The 17,167-nt window shown below is 61.6% G+C and overlaps 1 protein-coding gene across 3 annotated transcripts; it reads left to right on the plus strand.

The window, feature by feature from the left end:
* The first annotated feature begins 238 nt into the window (after positions 1-238).
* On the plus strand, positions 239-13,945 carry PLIN3 (perilipin 3). Of its 3 annotated transcripts, none has more exons than XM_056107252.1 (8): positions 239-370; positions 5,487-5,567; positions 7,002-7,200; positions 7,437-7,519; positions 9,906-10,191; positions 12,098-12,297; positions 12,607-12,705; positions 13,586-13,945. In XM_056107252.1, the coding sequence occupies exons 2-8, from the start codon at positions 5,502-5,504 to the stop codon at positions 13,928-13,930; spliced, it is 1,278 nt and encodes a 425-aa protein (XP_055963227.1). In that variant the 5' UTR covers positions 239-370; positions 5,487-5,501; the 3' UTR covers positions 13,931-13,945. The 3 variants fall into 3 exon arrangements, with proteins under 3 accessions (XP_055963227.1, XP_055963230.1, XP_055963228.1); XM_056107255.1 differs by having other exon boundaries at positions 284-337; XM_056107253.1 differs by lacking the exon at positions 239-370 and adding an exon at positions 1,863-1,962.
* The last annotated feature ends 3,222 nt before the right edge of the window (positions 13,946-17,167 follow it).

Here is a 17,167-nt window from a genome sequence, read left to right on the forward strand (position 1 = left end):
CCCTGGGTGCTCAGCCTCCCAGGCCCAAGGTCGCAGGATCCCTGGAGAGCGAGGGGGCGCCCTGGGCCGGGTCACGTGCTGCGCCGGGGGCCGAGCGCGGAGGGCGCGCGCGGACCCTCCCGTGCCAGCCGCACCTGTGGCTCAACGTCCCGCGCGGGAGAAGGGGCGTGGCGTGGGCGTGGCCTGCCGGGCCAGCTCCCTCACCGCATTGGTCCGCCGGCCCGTCACTCCCGGAGACCCCGCCCCCGGGTATAAAAGGCCGCCCACCGCCGCTCCGGACGGTTTGGGAACTGGCCGGGAGAGTGGACCCCGCGCCCGGGGCTTCCGGCTGACCACGGTGAGAAGCAGCAGGGGGGAGTCTCCGACCGAGGTAGGTGACGGGGAGGGTTCCTCCGAGTTCCGGGGTGCCCCCGGCGAGGAAGGGGCAGAGCGGGGGGTCCCCTGGGCTCCGGGGTGGTGGGGGGTCCCTGTCCGCGCGGAATGACCCCTTTGCCTTCCCCCCTTTTCAACTTTTGGGAGAAGCTCGGACTTCCGAGACTGCATCCCTGCGACTTTCGTGCTGGGGAGGGGCAGGGGATTAGAAAGTGGGGCCCCCCGAAGTAGCTTGCGGGGACACCTAAATGCCCCCCGCCCCCAGTCGAACCAGCTCCTGCCTTGACTCTGCAAACGGGCTGGCCAGTCCAGCTGGCCCCCTGCTGCCTGGACCCTCTCCAGGGCGTGACCTTCTTTCCGCCTCCCTTCTGCCAACGCTTTTTTTTTTGGGCGCTGGATGGGGGTGGGGGGGTCCGCCTGGCCCCTAGGGGCTGACCCTGGGGGCGTGTCTCGGGGAGGCCCCGCCCCCTTCCGTGGCCAGTGGGTTGCAGCTGTCCCTTATCTGGGTTCCTGGGACCTTTGTCCGGAAGGTGCAGGACCTCAGTCTCGTTGGCAGAGTTGGGGGGGGGGGTGGACTTCGGAAGTCGGAGCTTAGCAAAACTCCCAGATGAAGAAGAGCCCACCAGGGACATAGGACGGCGGGGTGGGCGCCTGCCTTGCACGGGGCAGACTGGGGGTGCAGTCCCTGGCACACCCCCGAGCGGTGCCTGCAGTGGTCCCTAAGCACAGCCGGGTGTCCCCTCCCAAGGCGCAGTTTTCGAGGGGGGCCGGATGGTACAGTGGGGTGAGATGCTTGCCTGGCACGCAGCCTACCTGGTTTGATGCCAGGCACCCCAGGGGAACCCCGAGCCCCGCCAGGTGGGGTCCAAAATAAGTTTCTGGGGACTGGAGCGATCCTAACAGTGGGTAGGGCACTTTCCTTGCACAAAGCTGACCCCGGCTCGATCAGGGCACCTCAAGCCTCAGCCCAGAGCCAGGAGTCAGCCCTGAGCACAGCTGGGTATGGCCCCCACCTCCAGCCCCCCAAAAAAGGGGGAACAATGTCTTTGGGGCTGGAGAGACAGCTCAGATGTCTCCCCCCAGGATGTCCCCCCCCCCCAGAACGTCCAAAGGGAGACCCAAGCAGCACACAGGAAGTAGCCCCCCAGAGGGAAGCAAACAAAACAGCCGAACAGACCAAATGACGGGTTTGTGGTGGCAGCAAGGGGACAGCCTGAGCCCAGACTGCCCCACCCTTCCCTCCTCTGGAATGAAACGTCCAAAGTCTCAGGGCGTCTTCGAGGTTGGTTCGGTCCAGAGTCTCTGAACCAGAGTCTTCGAGGCCTGTGCCACCTTTTGCCTAGTTTTGCGGGAGAGAGAGATGGAGGCCCTTTGCCCAGAGGGGTGTGGAATCCGGTCGGACCATGGCTCAGCCCAGCTCCGCCAGCCGGAAACGAGCCTGACCCGTGACTCCCCTGACACCCCGGGACACTGTGGGTTCATGTTCACCTGGAGCCTCTCAGCGCCCCACACCTGAGTCTGACTCACAGGGGCCGCCCGGGGAACTGCTTTCTGAGTTGAGCTCGGCTTCAGGACTTGCTTTGGGAACAGGTAACGTTTTTGTTGTTTTTGTTTTTGTTTTCTGGCCACACCTGGGGATGCTTAGGGCTTACTCCTAAATTAGGGCTTAGGGCTTACTCCTAAATGCAGAACCTGCATTTAGGAGTTAACTCCTTTGGGGCTGTAGAGATAGTCCAGCGGAAGGGCACTGGCCTTGCACGCAGCTGACCCAGCACCCCATAAGGTCTCCCGAGCACTGACAGGAGTAATTTGTGTGTGCAGAGCCTGGAATAAGCCCTGAGCACCAATGGTTGTAGATCAAAAAACTGAGACAAAACCAAAAAAAAATTTATTGGGCTGGAGCGATAGCACAGTGAGTAGGGCGTTCGCCTTGCACATGGCCAACCCGGGTTCGATTCCCAGCATCCCATATGGTCCCCTGAGCACCGCCAGGTATAATTCCTGAGTGCAGAGCCAGGAGTAACCCTGTACATCACCGGGTATGACCCAAAAAGAAAAAAAAAATTATCCTGGTGGTTCCAGGGGGGCCAGATGGGATGCCAGGGATCAAACCTGGATCCATGAGCTTGCGAGGCCTGCCTTGTACCCAGTGGAGTAGTCCTCAGGTAACATTATTTCTCTGCCTGAAATGTCTTCATTTCTTCCTGAAAGGTGAAATGAAGCTTCCTGTTTGCGGGACAGCTTCCTGTTTTTCTCGAGTTCTTTTTTTTTGTTTTCTCTCGGAGTGGAGGGATCACTCTGGGCAGCACTCAGGGATCTGGGGACGTATGTGGAGGTGGGAGATCGAACTGGTCGGCTGTATACAAGCATATTTATTACTCAGCTTGTACTTCTAGTCCGTCTCTCTTTTGGGGGGCAGTGCGGGGCTTGAACCGCAGCCAGCAGACCAAAGGGGCTTTTCCTGGCATGCTCTGTGCTCAGGGTTGACTCTTGGTGGGGCTTAGGGGACCATGTGGTGCCAGGAATTAAACCCGGGCCAGCCATATGTAAGGCCAGCACCTGATCCCCCACACAAGCTCTCCAACTCGGATTTCTCTTTATAGATTCCGGCCAAATTCAAACAATTCCTTATTCCTTTTTTTTTTCCCTTTTATTTTTTTTGGGGGGGGGGGGACGTGCCACACCCAGCAGTGCTCAGGACTTACTCTGGGTGGGGTGAGGGAGACCCTTTGGGGGGCCTGGGATGGAACCCAGGTGGGTAGCATGCATGCCAGCTGTGCTTTCTCTCAAGCCGGCCTTTGGCCTCTAAAAACCACCTGTCCCCTTGTCCATTCCATGTAAATTTCCTTTATTCTTATTTCGCTCTTGTTTCTGGTTTTGGCTTTTGGGCTACACCTGGGCTGTGCTCTGGGGGTGGGAGCCGGGAGGGTGCTTGCGTTGCAGGCTGCTGACCCGGGCACCGAACCCGGGCATCCCACAGAGTCCCCCACGTGTGACCAAGAGGGATCCCTGAGTGCAGAGCCAGGAGCCAGCCCTGCACACCGCCAGGTGTGACCCAAGTCCCCTTCAAGAAACAAAACAAGACAGCCAAACGCCTGGACTGCACTCAGGGCTGACTCCTGGCTCAGTGCTCAGGGAGATCTGTACCGCCTCTCCAGCCTCAGTTGTTTTCCGCTACTCTCGGTTTGGGGGCTTCGCCCAATTCTACTCGGGCTCTGAGCTGGGTGGTGCTCCCTGGGGTGCGTGTGGGGCCTCGGATCCTCTCTCCAGGCCTGCCTTGGCCTTCCCCCTGCTTCCTGGTCTGTGACTCAGTTTTGCTTCAGCACCCCCCGGCTTCCTGCCTGCCCCCCACCCGTCCCTGCAAGAGGCTTCTGCGACTCTCTGTTGTGTTTTGTGGGGGCCGCCCCCAGTGGTGCTCAGGACTCACAGGGATCACACTCGCTCCCGGTAGTGCCCGGGAGACCCTGTGGGCGCTGGGGGTGGACCCCGGCTCAGCGGCTTGCAGGCGAGCGCCCTCCCTGCTGTCGTGTGGCTCGGGTCCCGGAAGGCGCCTTCTGGTCTAAGAGGCCAGGGCGCCTCCTCAGCCCTTCCGGGCCATTCGTGGGCAGCTTGCTTGGCTGAGGTTTGGCCTCCTGAGCGATGCACCTGACCGATGACCTGGACGCTGAGGGTGCCCCACCCCCATTGGAGGCCCCCACCCCCTTCCCTCGCCCCGCCCCCACTCCCCGCCACACACACTCCCCGAACTAGACTGAACCACCGTGCTTTCCTGCAGGGGACCCCCTCTGTGTTGGGTGGGAGGTGACTGATGGCAGGCTGGCATCTAAGGAGTGGGGGTCCCAGGGCAGATGTGAACGGAGGAGTAGGGACAGAGCCGGGCTAGAGGGGCAGGCCTGCGGGGAGGGGGGGGGTCCGGTCTGGGCACTGCCTTGTGAGTGGGGTGGAGCCATGGGCAGGGCCGGGGGGCGGGGCGGGGCCGGGCCATGGGCAGGCTTGGAGGGCAGGGCTGGGGCAGAGCCTGGGTTTTTTCGGTTCAAGGACCAGGCAGTAGCGGGGTGGGGCGTGGCCTGCTGGTAGGGGCGGGGCCTGTTGGCTCAGGAGACCAGAGAGTAGCCGGGGTGGGGCGTGGCCTGCCTGGTAGGGGCGGGGCTGGTTGTTGGCTCAGGAGACCAGAGAGTAGCCGGGGTGGGGCGTGGCCTGCCTGGTAGGGGCGGGGCCTGTTTGTTGGCTCAGGAGACCAGAGAGTAACCGATTGGGGCGTGGCCTGCTGGTAGGGGCGGGGCCTGTTTGTTGGCTCAGGAGACCAGGCAGTAGCCGGGGTGGGGCGTGGCCTGCCTGGTAGGGGCGGGGCTGGTTGTGATGGGTCAGGAGACCAGAGAGTAGCTGGGGTGGGGCGTGGCCTGCCTGGTAGGGGCGGGGCCTGTTTGTGTTGGCTCAGGAGACCAGAGAGTAGCCGGGGTGGGGCGTGGCCTGCCTGGTAGGGGTGGGGCCTGTTTGTTGGCTCAGGAGACCAGGCAGTAGCCGGAGTTGGGCGTGGCCTGCCTGGTGGGGGCGGGGCCTGTTGGCTCAGGAGACCAGGCAGTAGCCGGGGTGGGGTGTGATCGGCTGGTAGGGGCGGGGCCTGTTTGTTGGCTCAGGAGACCAGAGAGTAGCTGGGGTGGGGCGTGGCCTGCCTAGTAGGGGCGGGGCCTGTTTGTTGGCTCAGGAGACCAGAGAGTAGCCGGGTGGGGCGTGGCCTGCTGGTAGGGGCGGGGCCTGTTTGTTGGCTCAGGAGACCAGAGAGTAGCCGGGGTGGGGCGTGGCCTGCCTGGTGGGGGCGGGGCCTGTTTGTATTGGCTCAGGAGATCAGAGAGTAGCCGGGTGGGGCGTGGCCTGCTGGTAGGGGCGGGGCCTGTTTGTGTTGGCTCAGGAGACCAGAGAGTAGCGGGGTGGGGCGTGGCCTGCCTGGTAGGGGCGGGGCTGGTTGTGGTGGGTCAGAGGTGTGGCCTGGCGGGGTGGGCGGGGCGAGGCTCGTAGGGGCGGGGCCTGGCAGCTATGGGCGGGGCCTGGCAGGGGCGGGGCCTGGACAGACCTGGTCCCGCTGGACCATCCTTGCTCCTTTCCTCTTCCCGCAGCGACTCTTCTGAGAAATGTCCACCAGCGAGATGGAGGCCACTGCTAGCCTGCCTGTGGGGACCGAGGGATCTACGCAGCAGGTCAGGAAGGTCACGAAAGCACAGTGAACGGGCCAGGGACGAACCACCGAAGAGACTACGGGGGTCCCCAGCCAGCATGGGGTTGTGGGAAGTGGGGTTCCCCCTACCCATGGTCACAACATGTCTGAAACCCCCTGCCCCCCCCATATTAGTCTGATTATTCCCTGAGGCAGCTCGTTCTCAGCAATCAGCCCCTTCCCAGAACCTCCCTGTTTTTTTTCACTGTGGGCCGATGGGTGAGTCACCTCGCGTTGGTGTTGCTTGGGGGTTCTGCGTTCCGTGGGTGCGTGGCCCAGGAGCTGGGGGTGTGGCAGGCAGAGCCAGGCCTGCACCTTCAGCCTGCCTGCAGAGCCCGCGACCCGCCTTCCGGGCTGTCGCCTGCACCCTGAGCAGGCTTTGGTTTGAAGGCCACACCTGGCTCTGTGCCTAGCGTGGGGTTCTCGCTGTGGGCTTCAGGGGACCACACGCAAGGCCAGTGCCTGACCCCTGGGACTGTTTCCCTGGCCCCTGCGTGCAGCTTTGAGGCTCAGCTACGTGGAAGTGTGGGTTCGAAAGCGGCGATTTCCACCGTTATTTTTTCTTTCTGTTTGCGTGTTTTGGTTTGGTCTGGTCAATGCCAGGGGCTGATTCTTGGTTCTGTGCTCAGGAATCACTGCAGGTGGGGCTCGCTCGGGACAGGGTGGGGTCCCCTCGTGCAGGCCCAGCTCCCTGCGCTGTCCCGTCTCTCTGGCTCCCGTTTGGCTTCACACTTTTTCAGTGTGGCGATTCAAACCGACACTCAGGACCTTCTGCGTTCAAGGTCAAGTGAGCGCCTTTCACTGGGGTGGCTCCCGGCTGGAACCCTCTCGGTAGCCCCTGGCTCTGACTCAAGATATCTCCGTCCTTCCATATGGAAACCCCAGACCTGTTGAGTGGCTTTTTTACACTCAACAACTGTGGATCAACGACTCATCAGTGGAATCACACCGAAACCGTTTTTGCGAGATGGGAGAGGAATGATCAGGGGTTAGCGCTGGCTTGCAGGCGGTTGACTCTGGTTGGATCCCCGGCCTCTGCCGGGAGTGATCCTTGAGCGCACAACCAGGAGGAAGCCCCGGGCACTGCCGCGTGGGACCCCCAAACCCTTACCAGAGAGATCACGCGGGGGTCGCTCCTGCCTTGCACCTGCTGGCCCCCATTTGATCCTGGGCATCACCCAGACACCCTGTGCCTCCAGAGTGCCCCCAGCCCGCACGTGGTGGCACTGGCCGTGGACACGGAGTCCTGACTACCCAGAGCCCCACGTGGCAGGGGAGCAGGGTGAGGGGCTGGCGGCTCAGGTTCTCACGGGCAAGAGTCCAGGCGGGGAAGAGGGGGCCGACGGCGAGGTCCTGTGGGGGGCCAGCTGCCGCCCCCACCCCCCAGGGGCCCTCCTCACCCACCTCCCCCCTGCAGGCCAGCTTCGGGGAGCGCGTGGCCAGCCTCCCCGTCATCAGCACCACCTGCCACATGCTGTCCACCGCCTACAACGCCACCAAGGACAGCCACCCGCACGTCCGGACCTTGTGCGACACGGCCGAGAAGGGCGTGCGGACACTCTCGGAGGCCGCCGTCAGCGGGGCGCAGCCCATCCTCGCCAAGCTGGAGCCCCAGAGTGAGTGGGACCCCCCACATCCCACCCCCTCTGTGCGGGGGGGAGGGGTCCCCTCTAGCCTCGCTTTGTTGTCTGTCTGGGGGCCGCGCCCGGCGGTGGGGGACCCTACGGGGTGCCAAGGATCGATCCCGGGTGGGGGGTGCGTGCCAGCTGCGGTGGGGCTGGGCGTGGGGGGCGGTCGGGGGCGGAGCTCCCGGCAGGACCCTGACTTCAGTTTCCTTGTGTGCCTTCTCCAGTCAATACGGCCAGTGAGTACGCACACCGGGGGCTGGACAAGCTGGAGAACAGCGTGTCGGTTCTGCAGCAGCCGCCAGAGAAGGTGACCGGGTGCGCCCCGACCCCCACGCCGGGGGCTCAGCGCAGGACCCCGCCTCAGTCAGGGTGGCCGCCTCGGCTTCCTCCCGCCGGGTCCACTGTCCCTGTCCTCACTTCCCAGCTCAGGCTGTGCCCGGGATGTTCTGGAGGCAGTCCCAGATGGACTCAGCCTCGCCTCTCTGGCCTCCGTGTTCAGACCTGCTAGGCCGGTGCTGGAGTGAATCCTCAGCCCCCCGGGGGACTGTCATTCTGGGAAACCGGGGTGCAGGGGGGTGGGGCCAGAGGGCAGGAAACTAACGAGTCATCCGACCCCAGGACCTAGGCTACCCCAGGGCCTTGGCACCGTCCTTCCCAGCTCCTGTTCTAATCTCCCCCTCGAGATTCCTTGTTACTGGTACTGTTCACCGGAATGTTCGCTCTTTTCCTTTTCTTTTTGGCCTCAGTGGCCTTGGGTGACCCAGGAACCCCACTAATCTAATTTTTCTATTTTGGTTTGGTTTGGGGGTCACACCCTGCAGTGCTCAGGAATCACTCCTGGCTGTGCTTGTAGGGGCCTTCTGGAGGCCATACCCTCTTCCCCCTTCCCCCTCTCCCCGTCCACTTCCTGTCTCCATGAAGGGTGCTCCTGGGATCATCTCCTGGGGACGGGTCGCCCAGGTCCCATCTGGGGGTGTCTGGGCCGCAGCGTCCAGCCTCTCGGCCCCCAGGCCCTGCCCACGTTGTCACTGGAGTCAGTGTTGGGCTGAAGAATGTTCCATTGTGTCCCCAAGAAAGCCCTCCCTCTCTCCATTCAGCTGCCCTGCCGCACTGGGCGGGGGCGCGGCCCACGGTCCCCACTCTGCGTCCCGCCGGGCTGACGGCCCAGACTTTGGGCCTCGTCCGTCACTCCGGTTCGTGCCCACCAGAGCCTGGTACGGGGCAGAGGGACGGACGTTCCATGCCTCCGTCCCTCTCCCCTGCCCTCGCCCTCTCCGCCAGCCCTGACCCAGTGCCCGCTGGCTTTTCTGCTGGGCTCTCGGGGCCTCTCAAGCATTCCCTGTTGGCGGCAGACTCTCCTCCCTCTCTGCAGATGGGGACTGGGGCGGGGACAGGGCTGGGACTTGAGCCAGGGGTGGAGGAAGGCGAGAAGGATGAGCTCCCAGGAGGATGATGGGGCACCCGGCCCGCTGGGGGGTGGGCGAGAACCAACATTCCTCCTGCTCACAGAAGGGGCGAGCCCAGGCCGATGCTCTGCCTCTCCCAGCTCGTGACTGAGGCCTGCGCTCCCGGCGCTGGGCCCCCTGAGGCCCCCCGCTTCCCCCTCCACCCCCCCTTCCCCCGCCCGACTCCTGTGGGAGGAGGAAGCTCCTAGGTTTGGGTCTGGCCTTTTGCTCAGGGCCCAGCTGGGTTCTCCCAGAGAAAAGATTCATTCTCGGAGGTCTCCGTCCCTAGACGGGCAAGGAAGGGCGGGGAGGGCTGAGCATTTTAACTTTGCAGAGAGGTCTTGCAAAGGCCTTGGGTGTGCCCCTTGTCCAGAAAGATCCCACAGGGGGTAAGGTCAAGTGCTTGCCTTGCCTTACTCGAGGCCGACCCACAGAGCCTTCAAGAGTGAGGCCTCTTGAACACCTCTGGGGGTGACCAAGCCCCCATCCCCCACCAAAAGGAAGACAAGCCTTTTAAAATAAAGTGCAAGGGGGAGGGGCGCCGAGTACAGAGCCAGGAGTAATCCCTGAGCATCGCTGGGTGTGACCTGAAAAGGCGAAAACTAACTAACTAAAGGAAGGACATTAGGTGTTGATGGGTCAGGTCCTGGGGGCTGAAGGGATGGATAGTAGGAGAGTCAAGGTGGCCACCTTGCGCACACCCTGCCTTGTGGCATCGGGGTTTGAAACGGAGTCCTGGACCATGCAGACCCCACGCCCTTCACCCCCGAGCCCTTTCTCTTTTTATTTTTTAATTTTCGGGGTCACACCCGGCGATGCATAGGGGTTCCTCCTGGCTCTGCACTCAGGAGTTACTCCTGGCAGTGCTCAGGGGAGCATATGGGATGCTGGGAATCGAACCCGGGTCAGCGACATGCAAGGCAAACGCCCTATCCGCCCTATCCGCTGTGCTAGTGCTTCAGCCCCTTCTACCCTCCGTTTTCCTTTTTTTTTTTTTCTGTCTTTTCCGGTCACACCCAGTGGTACTCCTGCTGTGCTCAGACATCACTGGGGTGGGCGGGAGGGGGGATGGCATGGGATGCTGAGGATTCCGGGTTGGCGGTGTGCAAGGCAAATGCCCTCCTGGCTGTCCAGTTGCTCCCGCCCCGACACCCCCATTCTTGACCGGGACCCAGGAGGCTGGGGGGCGTTGGGGGGGGGGCGGGGGGCGGGACTCAAGTGCTGATCAGGGGTCCCGCCTCCTCCCAGGTTCTGGCCGACACCCGGGAGCTCGTGTCATCCAAGGTATCGGAGGCCCGAGATGCCGTGTCCAGCGCCAAGGACACGGTGGCCTCCTGCGTGACGGGGGCGGTGGACGCGACCCGGGGCGCCGTGCAGAGCGGCGTGGACAGGACCAAGGGTGCTGTGTCCAGCGGCGTCCAGTCGGTCATGGATTCCCGCGTGGGCCAGCTGGTGCTGAGCGGAGTGGACACGATCCTGTGCAGGTCGGAGGAGTGGGTGGACAACCACCTGCCCATGACGGACGCGGAGCTGGGTGAGTCGCCCCTCACCCCACACACACACCCCTCCACCTCTGGTCCCCTTGCTCCTACAGGCTGCCCTCCCGGCAGCGGCCACCAGAGCGGCCACCAGAGGGTACCAGTGAGCCAGGAGTCAGGCCCCTCCACAGGCCCCCAGCCTGCCCTGCCCTCTGTGACCACCAGGGGCGCCCACGGGACTGGGTGCCCATTCCTTCTATAGATTTTCTTATATTTATTATTTTTAATAATTTTAATTTTAATAATTTTAATAAATAATTTATTTTATTATTAACAAATTATTATTAAATTATTATTAAAATAAAAATTTTAATTTTAATAATTTATAATTATTATAATATAATATAAGTAATAATTTAATAATAATTTTAAGGGCTGGAGCGATAGCACAGCGGTAGGGCGTTCGCCTTACAAGCGGCCAACATGGCCGACCCGAGTTCGATTCCTCCGCCCCTCTCGGAGAGCCCGGCAAGCTACCAAGGGTATTCGATATGCCAGACACAGTAACAACAAAGTCTCCAATGGAGACGTTACTGGGCCCACTGGAGCAAATCGACGATCAACGGGAGGGCCTTTACCTTTTACCTTTATTATTTTTTTAAAATATTATGGTTTTTTTTTTTAGCTTTTTTGGTCACACCCCCCGGAGATGCTCAGGGGCTACTCCTGGCTCCGCGCTCGGGAATTACTCCTGGCGGTGTTTGTGGGACCGTTTGGGATGCTGGGATCAAACCTGGGTCAGCCACCAGGCAGGGCAACTCCCTTCCCGCTGTAATACCGCTCCGGCACCAGACCTTGTAGTTGCCGGCTTCTCCTCACTAGTGGATACTGTCCTTGTGCCTCGGCCATCAGGACCTTTTGTTTTTTTGTTCCTTTGTTCTGGGGCCACACCCGGAAATGCGTAGGATTTACTCCTAGCTCAGCTCTCTGGGACCTCTCCTGATTTTGCTTGGGGGACGATATGGTCTGCTGGCGATTGAACCCAGGTCAGCCATACCCAAGGCAAAAGTTAGGGTTTTTTTAAGGAACCCGCAGTACTAGCTCTGGCCCTGTGCCCTAGGACCTTTGCAAGCAAATGAGCACGTTCCTCTGCCTGCAACATGCTTGGCCAAGACCCCCCAACGGTTGTTCCCTCCTTTCTCCCCTCCAGCTCTGGGCTTCCTGGTGAGGTCTCTGGCCACAGCCAAAACAATGCATCCAGAGGGCTATTTTTGTGGAGGTGACAATGGCCCTCCCCCAAAAAAAACCCACCAGCCAGCCACGCAGGATACCTAGGGGGTCCCCTGTCTGCATGGATGGGGGACGGGAGTTGTTATTTTGCCTTATATGGCTAGCCCAGGAAGAAATGGAAATTATTTTTTTTGCTTTTTGGGTCACACCCAGCGATGCACAGGGGTTCCTCCTGGCTCTGCACTCAGGAGTTACTCCTGGCGGTGCTCAGGGGCCCATATGGGATGCTGGGAATTGAACCCGGGTCAGCGGCGTGCAAGGCAAACGCCCTCCCCGCTGTGCTATTGCTCCAGCCCAAATCTCATTTATTTCTATCTACTTGTTTTTGGGTCACGCTCAGCGGGGCTCACAAGTTCTTACTGGCTCTGCGCTCAGGGTCCACTCCTGATGGTACTCGGGAAGGGGGGGAGCCCAACGGGATGCCAGGGATCGAACCCGGGCAGGTCACGTGCCAGGCAGGTGCCCTCCCCGTGTGCTATCTCTGTGGCCCCTGGTCCCAGACCGCTTGAAAGCAGCTGGTGAGGCTCTGCCAGAGGCTCTGTGATGAGCAGAGGCCAGAGGTGCCCAGATGATGGGGTGGAACCTGGGGTGCCCCGGGAGACAGACCCTCGGCCCCGCCGGGCCGGGCTGTGCCCCCGCTCACGGCGCCCCGTGCCCCGCCCCGCCCCGCAGGCCGCCTGGCCACGTCCCTGGACGGCGTGGACATCGCGTCCCTGCAGCAGCAGCGGCAGGAGCAGAGCTACTTCGTGCGCCTGGGCTCGCTGTCCGAGCGGCTGCGCCAGCGCGCCTACCAGCACTCGCTCTGCAAGCTGCAGCTCAGCCGGCAGAAGGCGCAGGAGGCGCTGTTGCAGCTGGCGCAGGCCCTCAGCCTGGTGAGCGCCCCCGGGACCCCTGGGACCCCGCGGCCTGTCTCCCTTGAGGGACGCCTGGCCGCACCTTGGCTCTCAGAGGCGGGGAGGCCCGGCCTGGAGGGGGCCCGGGGGCGGGGAGCGACAGTCATCGGCCGCCCCTGGGGGTGCCAGGGATCGAACCCGGGTCAGCTGCCTGCCAGGCTGATGCCCTCCCCGCTCGCTCAGCTACAGGGCACCCCCCTGGGTTGCAGGCTCCCGGTAGCCCCTCGCCCTGCTCCCTCCTCACCCTGCCGCTCTCTCCCTCGCTCTCCCTTGGCTCTCTGGCTCCAGATGGAAATGGCCAAGCAGGATGCGGGTCAGAAGCTGGTGGACGGGCAGGAGAAGCAGCTCCCAGGCGCCGACGCTGACGCCGACGCCGCCAGGCCAGAGGTAGGCACCCCAATAACGGGGTGAGGGTTCGTGAGGCCCACTCCCCCCGACCCCACCTTTGCTCCAGGGACTCTGCTGTCTGGGATGTTTGGCCTTCGCTTAGCTCCCGGGAGTAGCCCTCGGATGCTGGGACGCCACCTCCGGGCAGCCTTCCCCGGGGTGCCGCTGTTGGGGACGGGTGTGCCGTCTGCGGCTGGAGCGTTGGCATCTCGGGACGTGTCTCAGGTTCACCTGCCTGGCAGTGACCTGGGCTGTGCCCCTCCTGGCCGTCCTCCCGCTTTGACTTGTGCCAAGCACGGACCCTCCTGTTCCTGATCTGTAAACCTGGATGCGGGACTTAGTGCATATCCTGCCCCCATGTGTTCACCACCATAAGGGGGGCCTGGACACACCGGTGGCATCTATGTGACGTCCCGGGTTTGAGCTGTGGCCCCACTCAAACTAAGTCGTTTATACTCCATATTTGGGGGTTTTTTTTTGATTTTTTGTTTGGGGGTCACACCCGGCGATGCCGGGGGTTACTCCTCACTCTGCGCTTAGGGATTACTCCTGGCAGTGCTCGGGGGACCCTATGCGATGCTGGGAATTGAACCCGGGTCATCCGCCTGAAAGGCAGACGCCCTACCTGCTCCAGCCCCCCATATATATATATATATTTTTAAATTTTGGGGCCACACCCGGCGGTGCTCAGGGCCGACTCCTGGCTCTGTGCTCAGGGATCGCGCCTGGCGGGGCTCGGAGGACCCCATGGGGCGTTGGGACTCGAACCCTGGTCCTCCGTGTGCAAGACCAGCGCCCTCCTCGCTGGCCTGTCCCTGGGGTTCCGGTTTCCTTTGGCACCCGCGTCCCCCCTGACGCCCCCTTCCCTCCCCCCCAGCAGCAGGTGGAGTCGCAGACGCTCACCATGGTCCGCGACGTGGCCGGGCAGCTGCAGGCCACCCTGGGCTCGCTGGGCGCCAGCGTGCAGGGGCTGCCGGCGCACGTGAAGGAGCAGGCGCGGCTGGCCGGCCGCCACGTGGAGCAGCTGCAGGCCACCTTCGCGGGCGTCCAGGCCTTCCGCGAGCTGACGGCCGGCGCGCTGGAGCAGAGCCGCGGGCAGCTGGCCCAGGCGCGCGAGGCCCTGGACCGCGTGGTGGACTACGTGGCCCAGAACGTGCCCGTCACGTGGCTGGTGGGCCCCTTCGCCCCGGGGGTCGTCGAGAGGGTGCCCGAGGCGCGCGAGTAGGCTGCGGGCACCCCCTTCCCGCCGGGCCCACGCTCTTCTCTCCAGGGGGAGCCGGTGGTCCCCAAGACCGGCATACCCCCCCATCCATCCTTAGGGTGAGGGTTCTAGAGGATAAAAGAAATTGCTTCCTAGAGTGTTCTAGATGGTTCTTTTTTTTCCCCTCCGGGAAATCGTTCTTATAGCCCTCTTTAAGGTGGACATTTGGGAGGGATTAGGATTTCTTCCCCCCGCCCAGAATGTTCTAGATGGTTCTTTTTTTCTCTTCCTCCCCCCCTCCCCCCAACTCCTTTTTCAGGGAAATAGTTCTTCCTTATGCCTTACTTTTCTGCGCCAAAGCCCCTGAGGCCACAGGCTTTAGTCACTGGACTTACACTTGAGGGGGGCGTCTGGGGGGCAGGGGTGGGAGTGGGGTGGGCCAGGTTTTGTTTCTGAATAAAACTTCACCCACAGTCCTGCGCGCACGTGTGTGTGTTACACATCCATCTGGTCCCCTGAGCAGCCCCAGCATCTTCAGGGGTCCGGCCTGGTTCCCGCAAGGATGAAAACTGGGCTGGAGAGCAGCTTCAGTGGCCGAGCTCACGCTTTGTGGGCGAGAGGCCCAAGTCTGATCCCGAGCCTGCCAGGAGAGATCCCCGACCACCGATTCGGGAGTAGCAGGATTTATGAACATTTATTTGTTTTTCTCTTTGGGTCACACCTGGTGATGCTCAGAGGTTACTCCTGGCTCTGTACTCAGGAACCACTCCTGGTGATGCTCAGGGCGGGGGGGGGGGGGGGGGGACCCTATGGGATGCTGGGAATCGAACCGGGGTTGGCTGCGTGCAAGGCAAATGCCCTACCCACTGTGCTATCGCTCCAGCCCCTACGAACAACATTTAAATGACAAGAATATGTTTGGTTTGGTTGGGGGGAGCCACACCCAGAGGTGCTTCAGGCTGACTCCTGACTCTCTGCTCAGGAATCTCCACTGAATCATTCAGGGGACACTGAGGGATGCCGGGGGTTGAACCTAGGTCTGAGGCATGCACAGTGGGTGCTCCCCACCCCCCGCGCCCTTCCAGCCCCCACTCCAAGAGGCAGTTTGAAGGCTCCTGCCCCTCTCACCTCTTCGTTCCTCGTTTCCCCGGATGCTCCTAACCCCAGAAGCAGAACCACAATGTCTCTAGTTTCATACCCAACTTTTATTTTTTGTTTTTTGCGTCACACTCAGCAATGCTCAGGGGTTATTCCTGGCTCATGCACTCAGGAACCACTCGTGGCAGTGCTCAGGGGACCATATGGGATGCCGGGATCGCACCCAGGTTGGCTGCATGCAAGGCAAACGCCCTACCTGCTGTGCTATCACTCCGGTGCCTCAATGTTTTTTTTCCCCTTTTTATGGGGGGGGGCATGATTTTTTTTGTGAATTTGGGGCCACACCCAGTGGTACTCAGAGCTGACTCCTGGCTCTGTGCTCAGGAGTCACTCCTGGTGCGGATTGGGGGAGCCTGTGGGATGCCGAGGATCAAACCTGGATCGAGCACATGCAAGGCCAGCGCCTCCCAGCTCATTTTTTTGTTGTTGTTGCTTTTTGGGTCACACCCGGCGATGCACAGGGGTTACTCCTGGCTCTGCACTCAGGAATCACTCCTAACGGTGCTCAGGGGACCATCTGGGATGCTGGGAATCGAACCCGGGTCGGCCATGTGCAAGGCAAACACCCTACCTGCTGTGCTATCGCTCCAGCCTTCAGTTCATTTTTTTAAATGTATTTTTTTCCGGGTGTGTGTGTTATGTGTGTGGCGCGGCTGTGGTGCAACTGTGGGCTCATCCTGAGCTCTGTTGGGGGGACCTTCCGGTGCCCGGGATGGAACAGCCAGCCAGCAGATCTCCCGCTCTCTGAGTCCTTCCGACTCTGCACCCAGGAATTCCTCCTGGTGGTGCTTGGGGGACGATATGGGATGCCGGGGATTGAACTTGGATCGGCTGCAGGCAAGGCGAACACCTTTCCCGCTGTACGATCGCTCTGGCCCCCGTGGCTGTTCTACTTGAATAGCAGACTGGGTGCCTCTGAACACCCCCTCACACAAATTAGGGAAGCACACACGGGGGCCGAAGAACAGGGACAGCCGGGAGGGCATTGACATGGCACTTGGCTGCCCTGGGTTCAATCCCCAGCATCCCTTAGGGTTCCTCCCACCTGGAGTGGTCCCTGAGCACAGAGCTGGGAGCCTGCCCTGAGCACTGCCAGTGTGTCTCAAAGAAAAACAATCTTTGAGTGGTGGCCCCAGGGGTGGGGGGATTGAGCCCCCCTCTTCCGCTAGGGAGGTTAGGGGAGACACAATTAGAGATTTGGAGAACAATGCCCCAAGATTCAGTCAGAGCGAGACTGACCTATCCCACCTCTGAGAAACGCTGCCACTTCCTCTTTCCAGCTCTGCCCAGTCTTCCTGTATCCCCGCCTCCCCCCCACGTGGGGGAGGTGCATCAGCACTTTATGGGCCAGGGAGGGAAACTGAGGCACGGTTCAGTACACTCCCTCCCCACTCCCACCTGCCACCCTCGCAGCAACGATGGAGTGTGTCCTGTGTCCATTGCACCTGCCTAGGAAGACACGAGGCTCAGACCGGAGCCATGGCACCGTGGGGAGGGCTCTGGCCCTGCATTCCCCAGACCCGGGTTCGACCCCCGGCACCTGCTAGGAGTGATCCCTGAGCCCCGCTGGGTGGTGGGCCCAGAACAGTAATAATGATGAGACTTGTCGGGGCTGGAGCTATAGCACAGCGGATAAGGCATTTGCCTTGCCCGCGACTGACCCAGGTTCGATTCCCAGCATCCCATATGGTCCCCCGAGCACCGCCAGGAGCAATTCCTGAGTGCAGAGGCAGGAGTAACCCATGAGCATCGCTGGGTGTGACCCAAAAAGCAACAATAATAATGATAATGAGGCTTGTTTCCGGGGGGCTATTGGAGCAAGCAGCATGGGGGAGGGGACGTAAGGAATCATACCTGCCTGGGTTGTCCAGTGGGGCAGACGTTTGCCTCGCACATTGCTGACTGGGGTTCAGTCCGCAGCACCCTCTGTGGTTGGTATCCGCTCGTCCAACGGCACCACCGGAAGTGACGCCTGAGCAGGTAGGAGAAAGCACTGAGCATAGCCGGGTGTATGGGCCGGAATCCAACAACAGAATCTGAGAGTTGGCCGGGGTGGGGCACGCATGACCGTACTTGGAGTTTGCTCCTGGCAGTGCTCCGAGA

Source organism: Sorex fumeus, unplaced genomic scaffold, assembly GCF_029834395.1.
Source record: "Sorex fumeus unplaced genomic scaffold, SorFum_2.1 ptg000156l, whole genome shotgun sequence".
NCBI lineage: Eukaryota > Metazoa > Chordata > Mammalia > Eulipotyphla > Soricidae > Sorex > Sorex fumeus.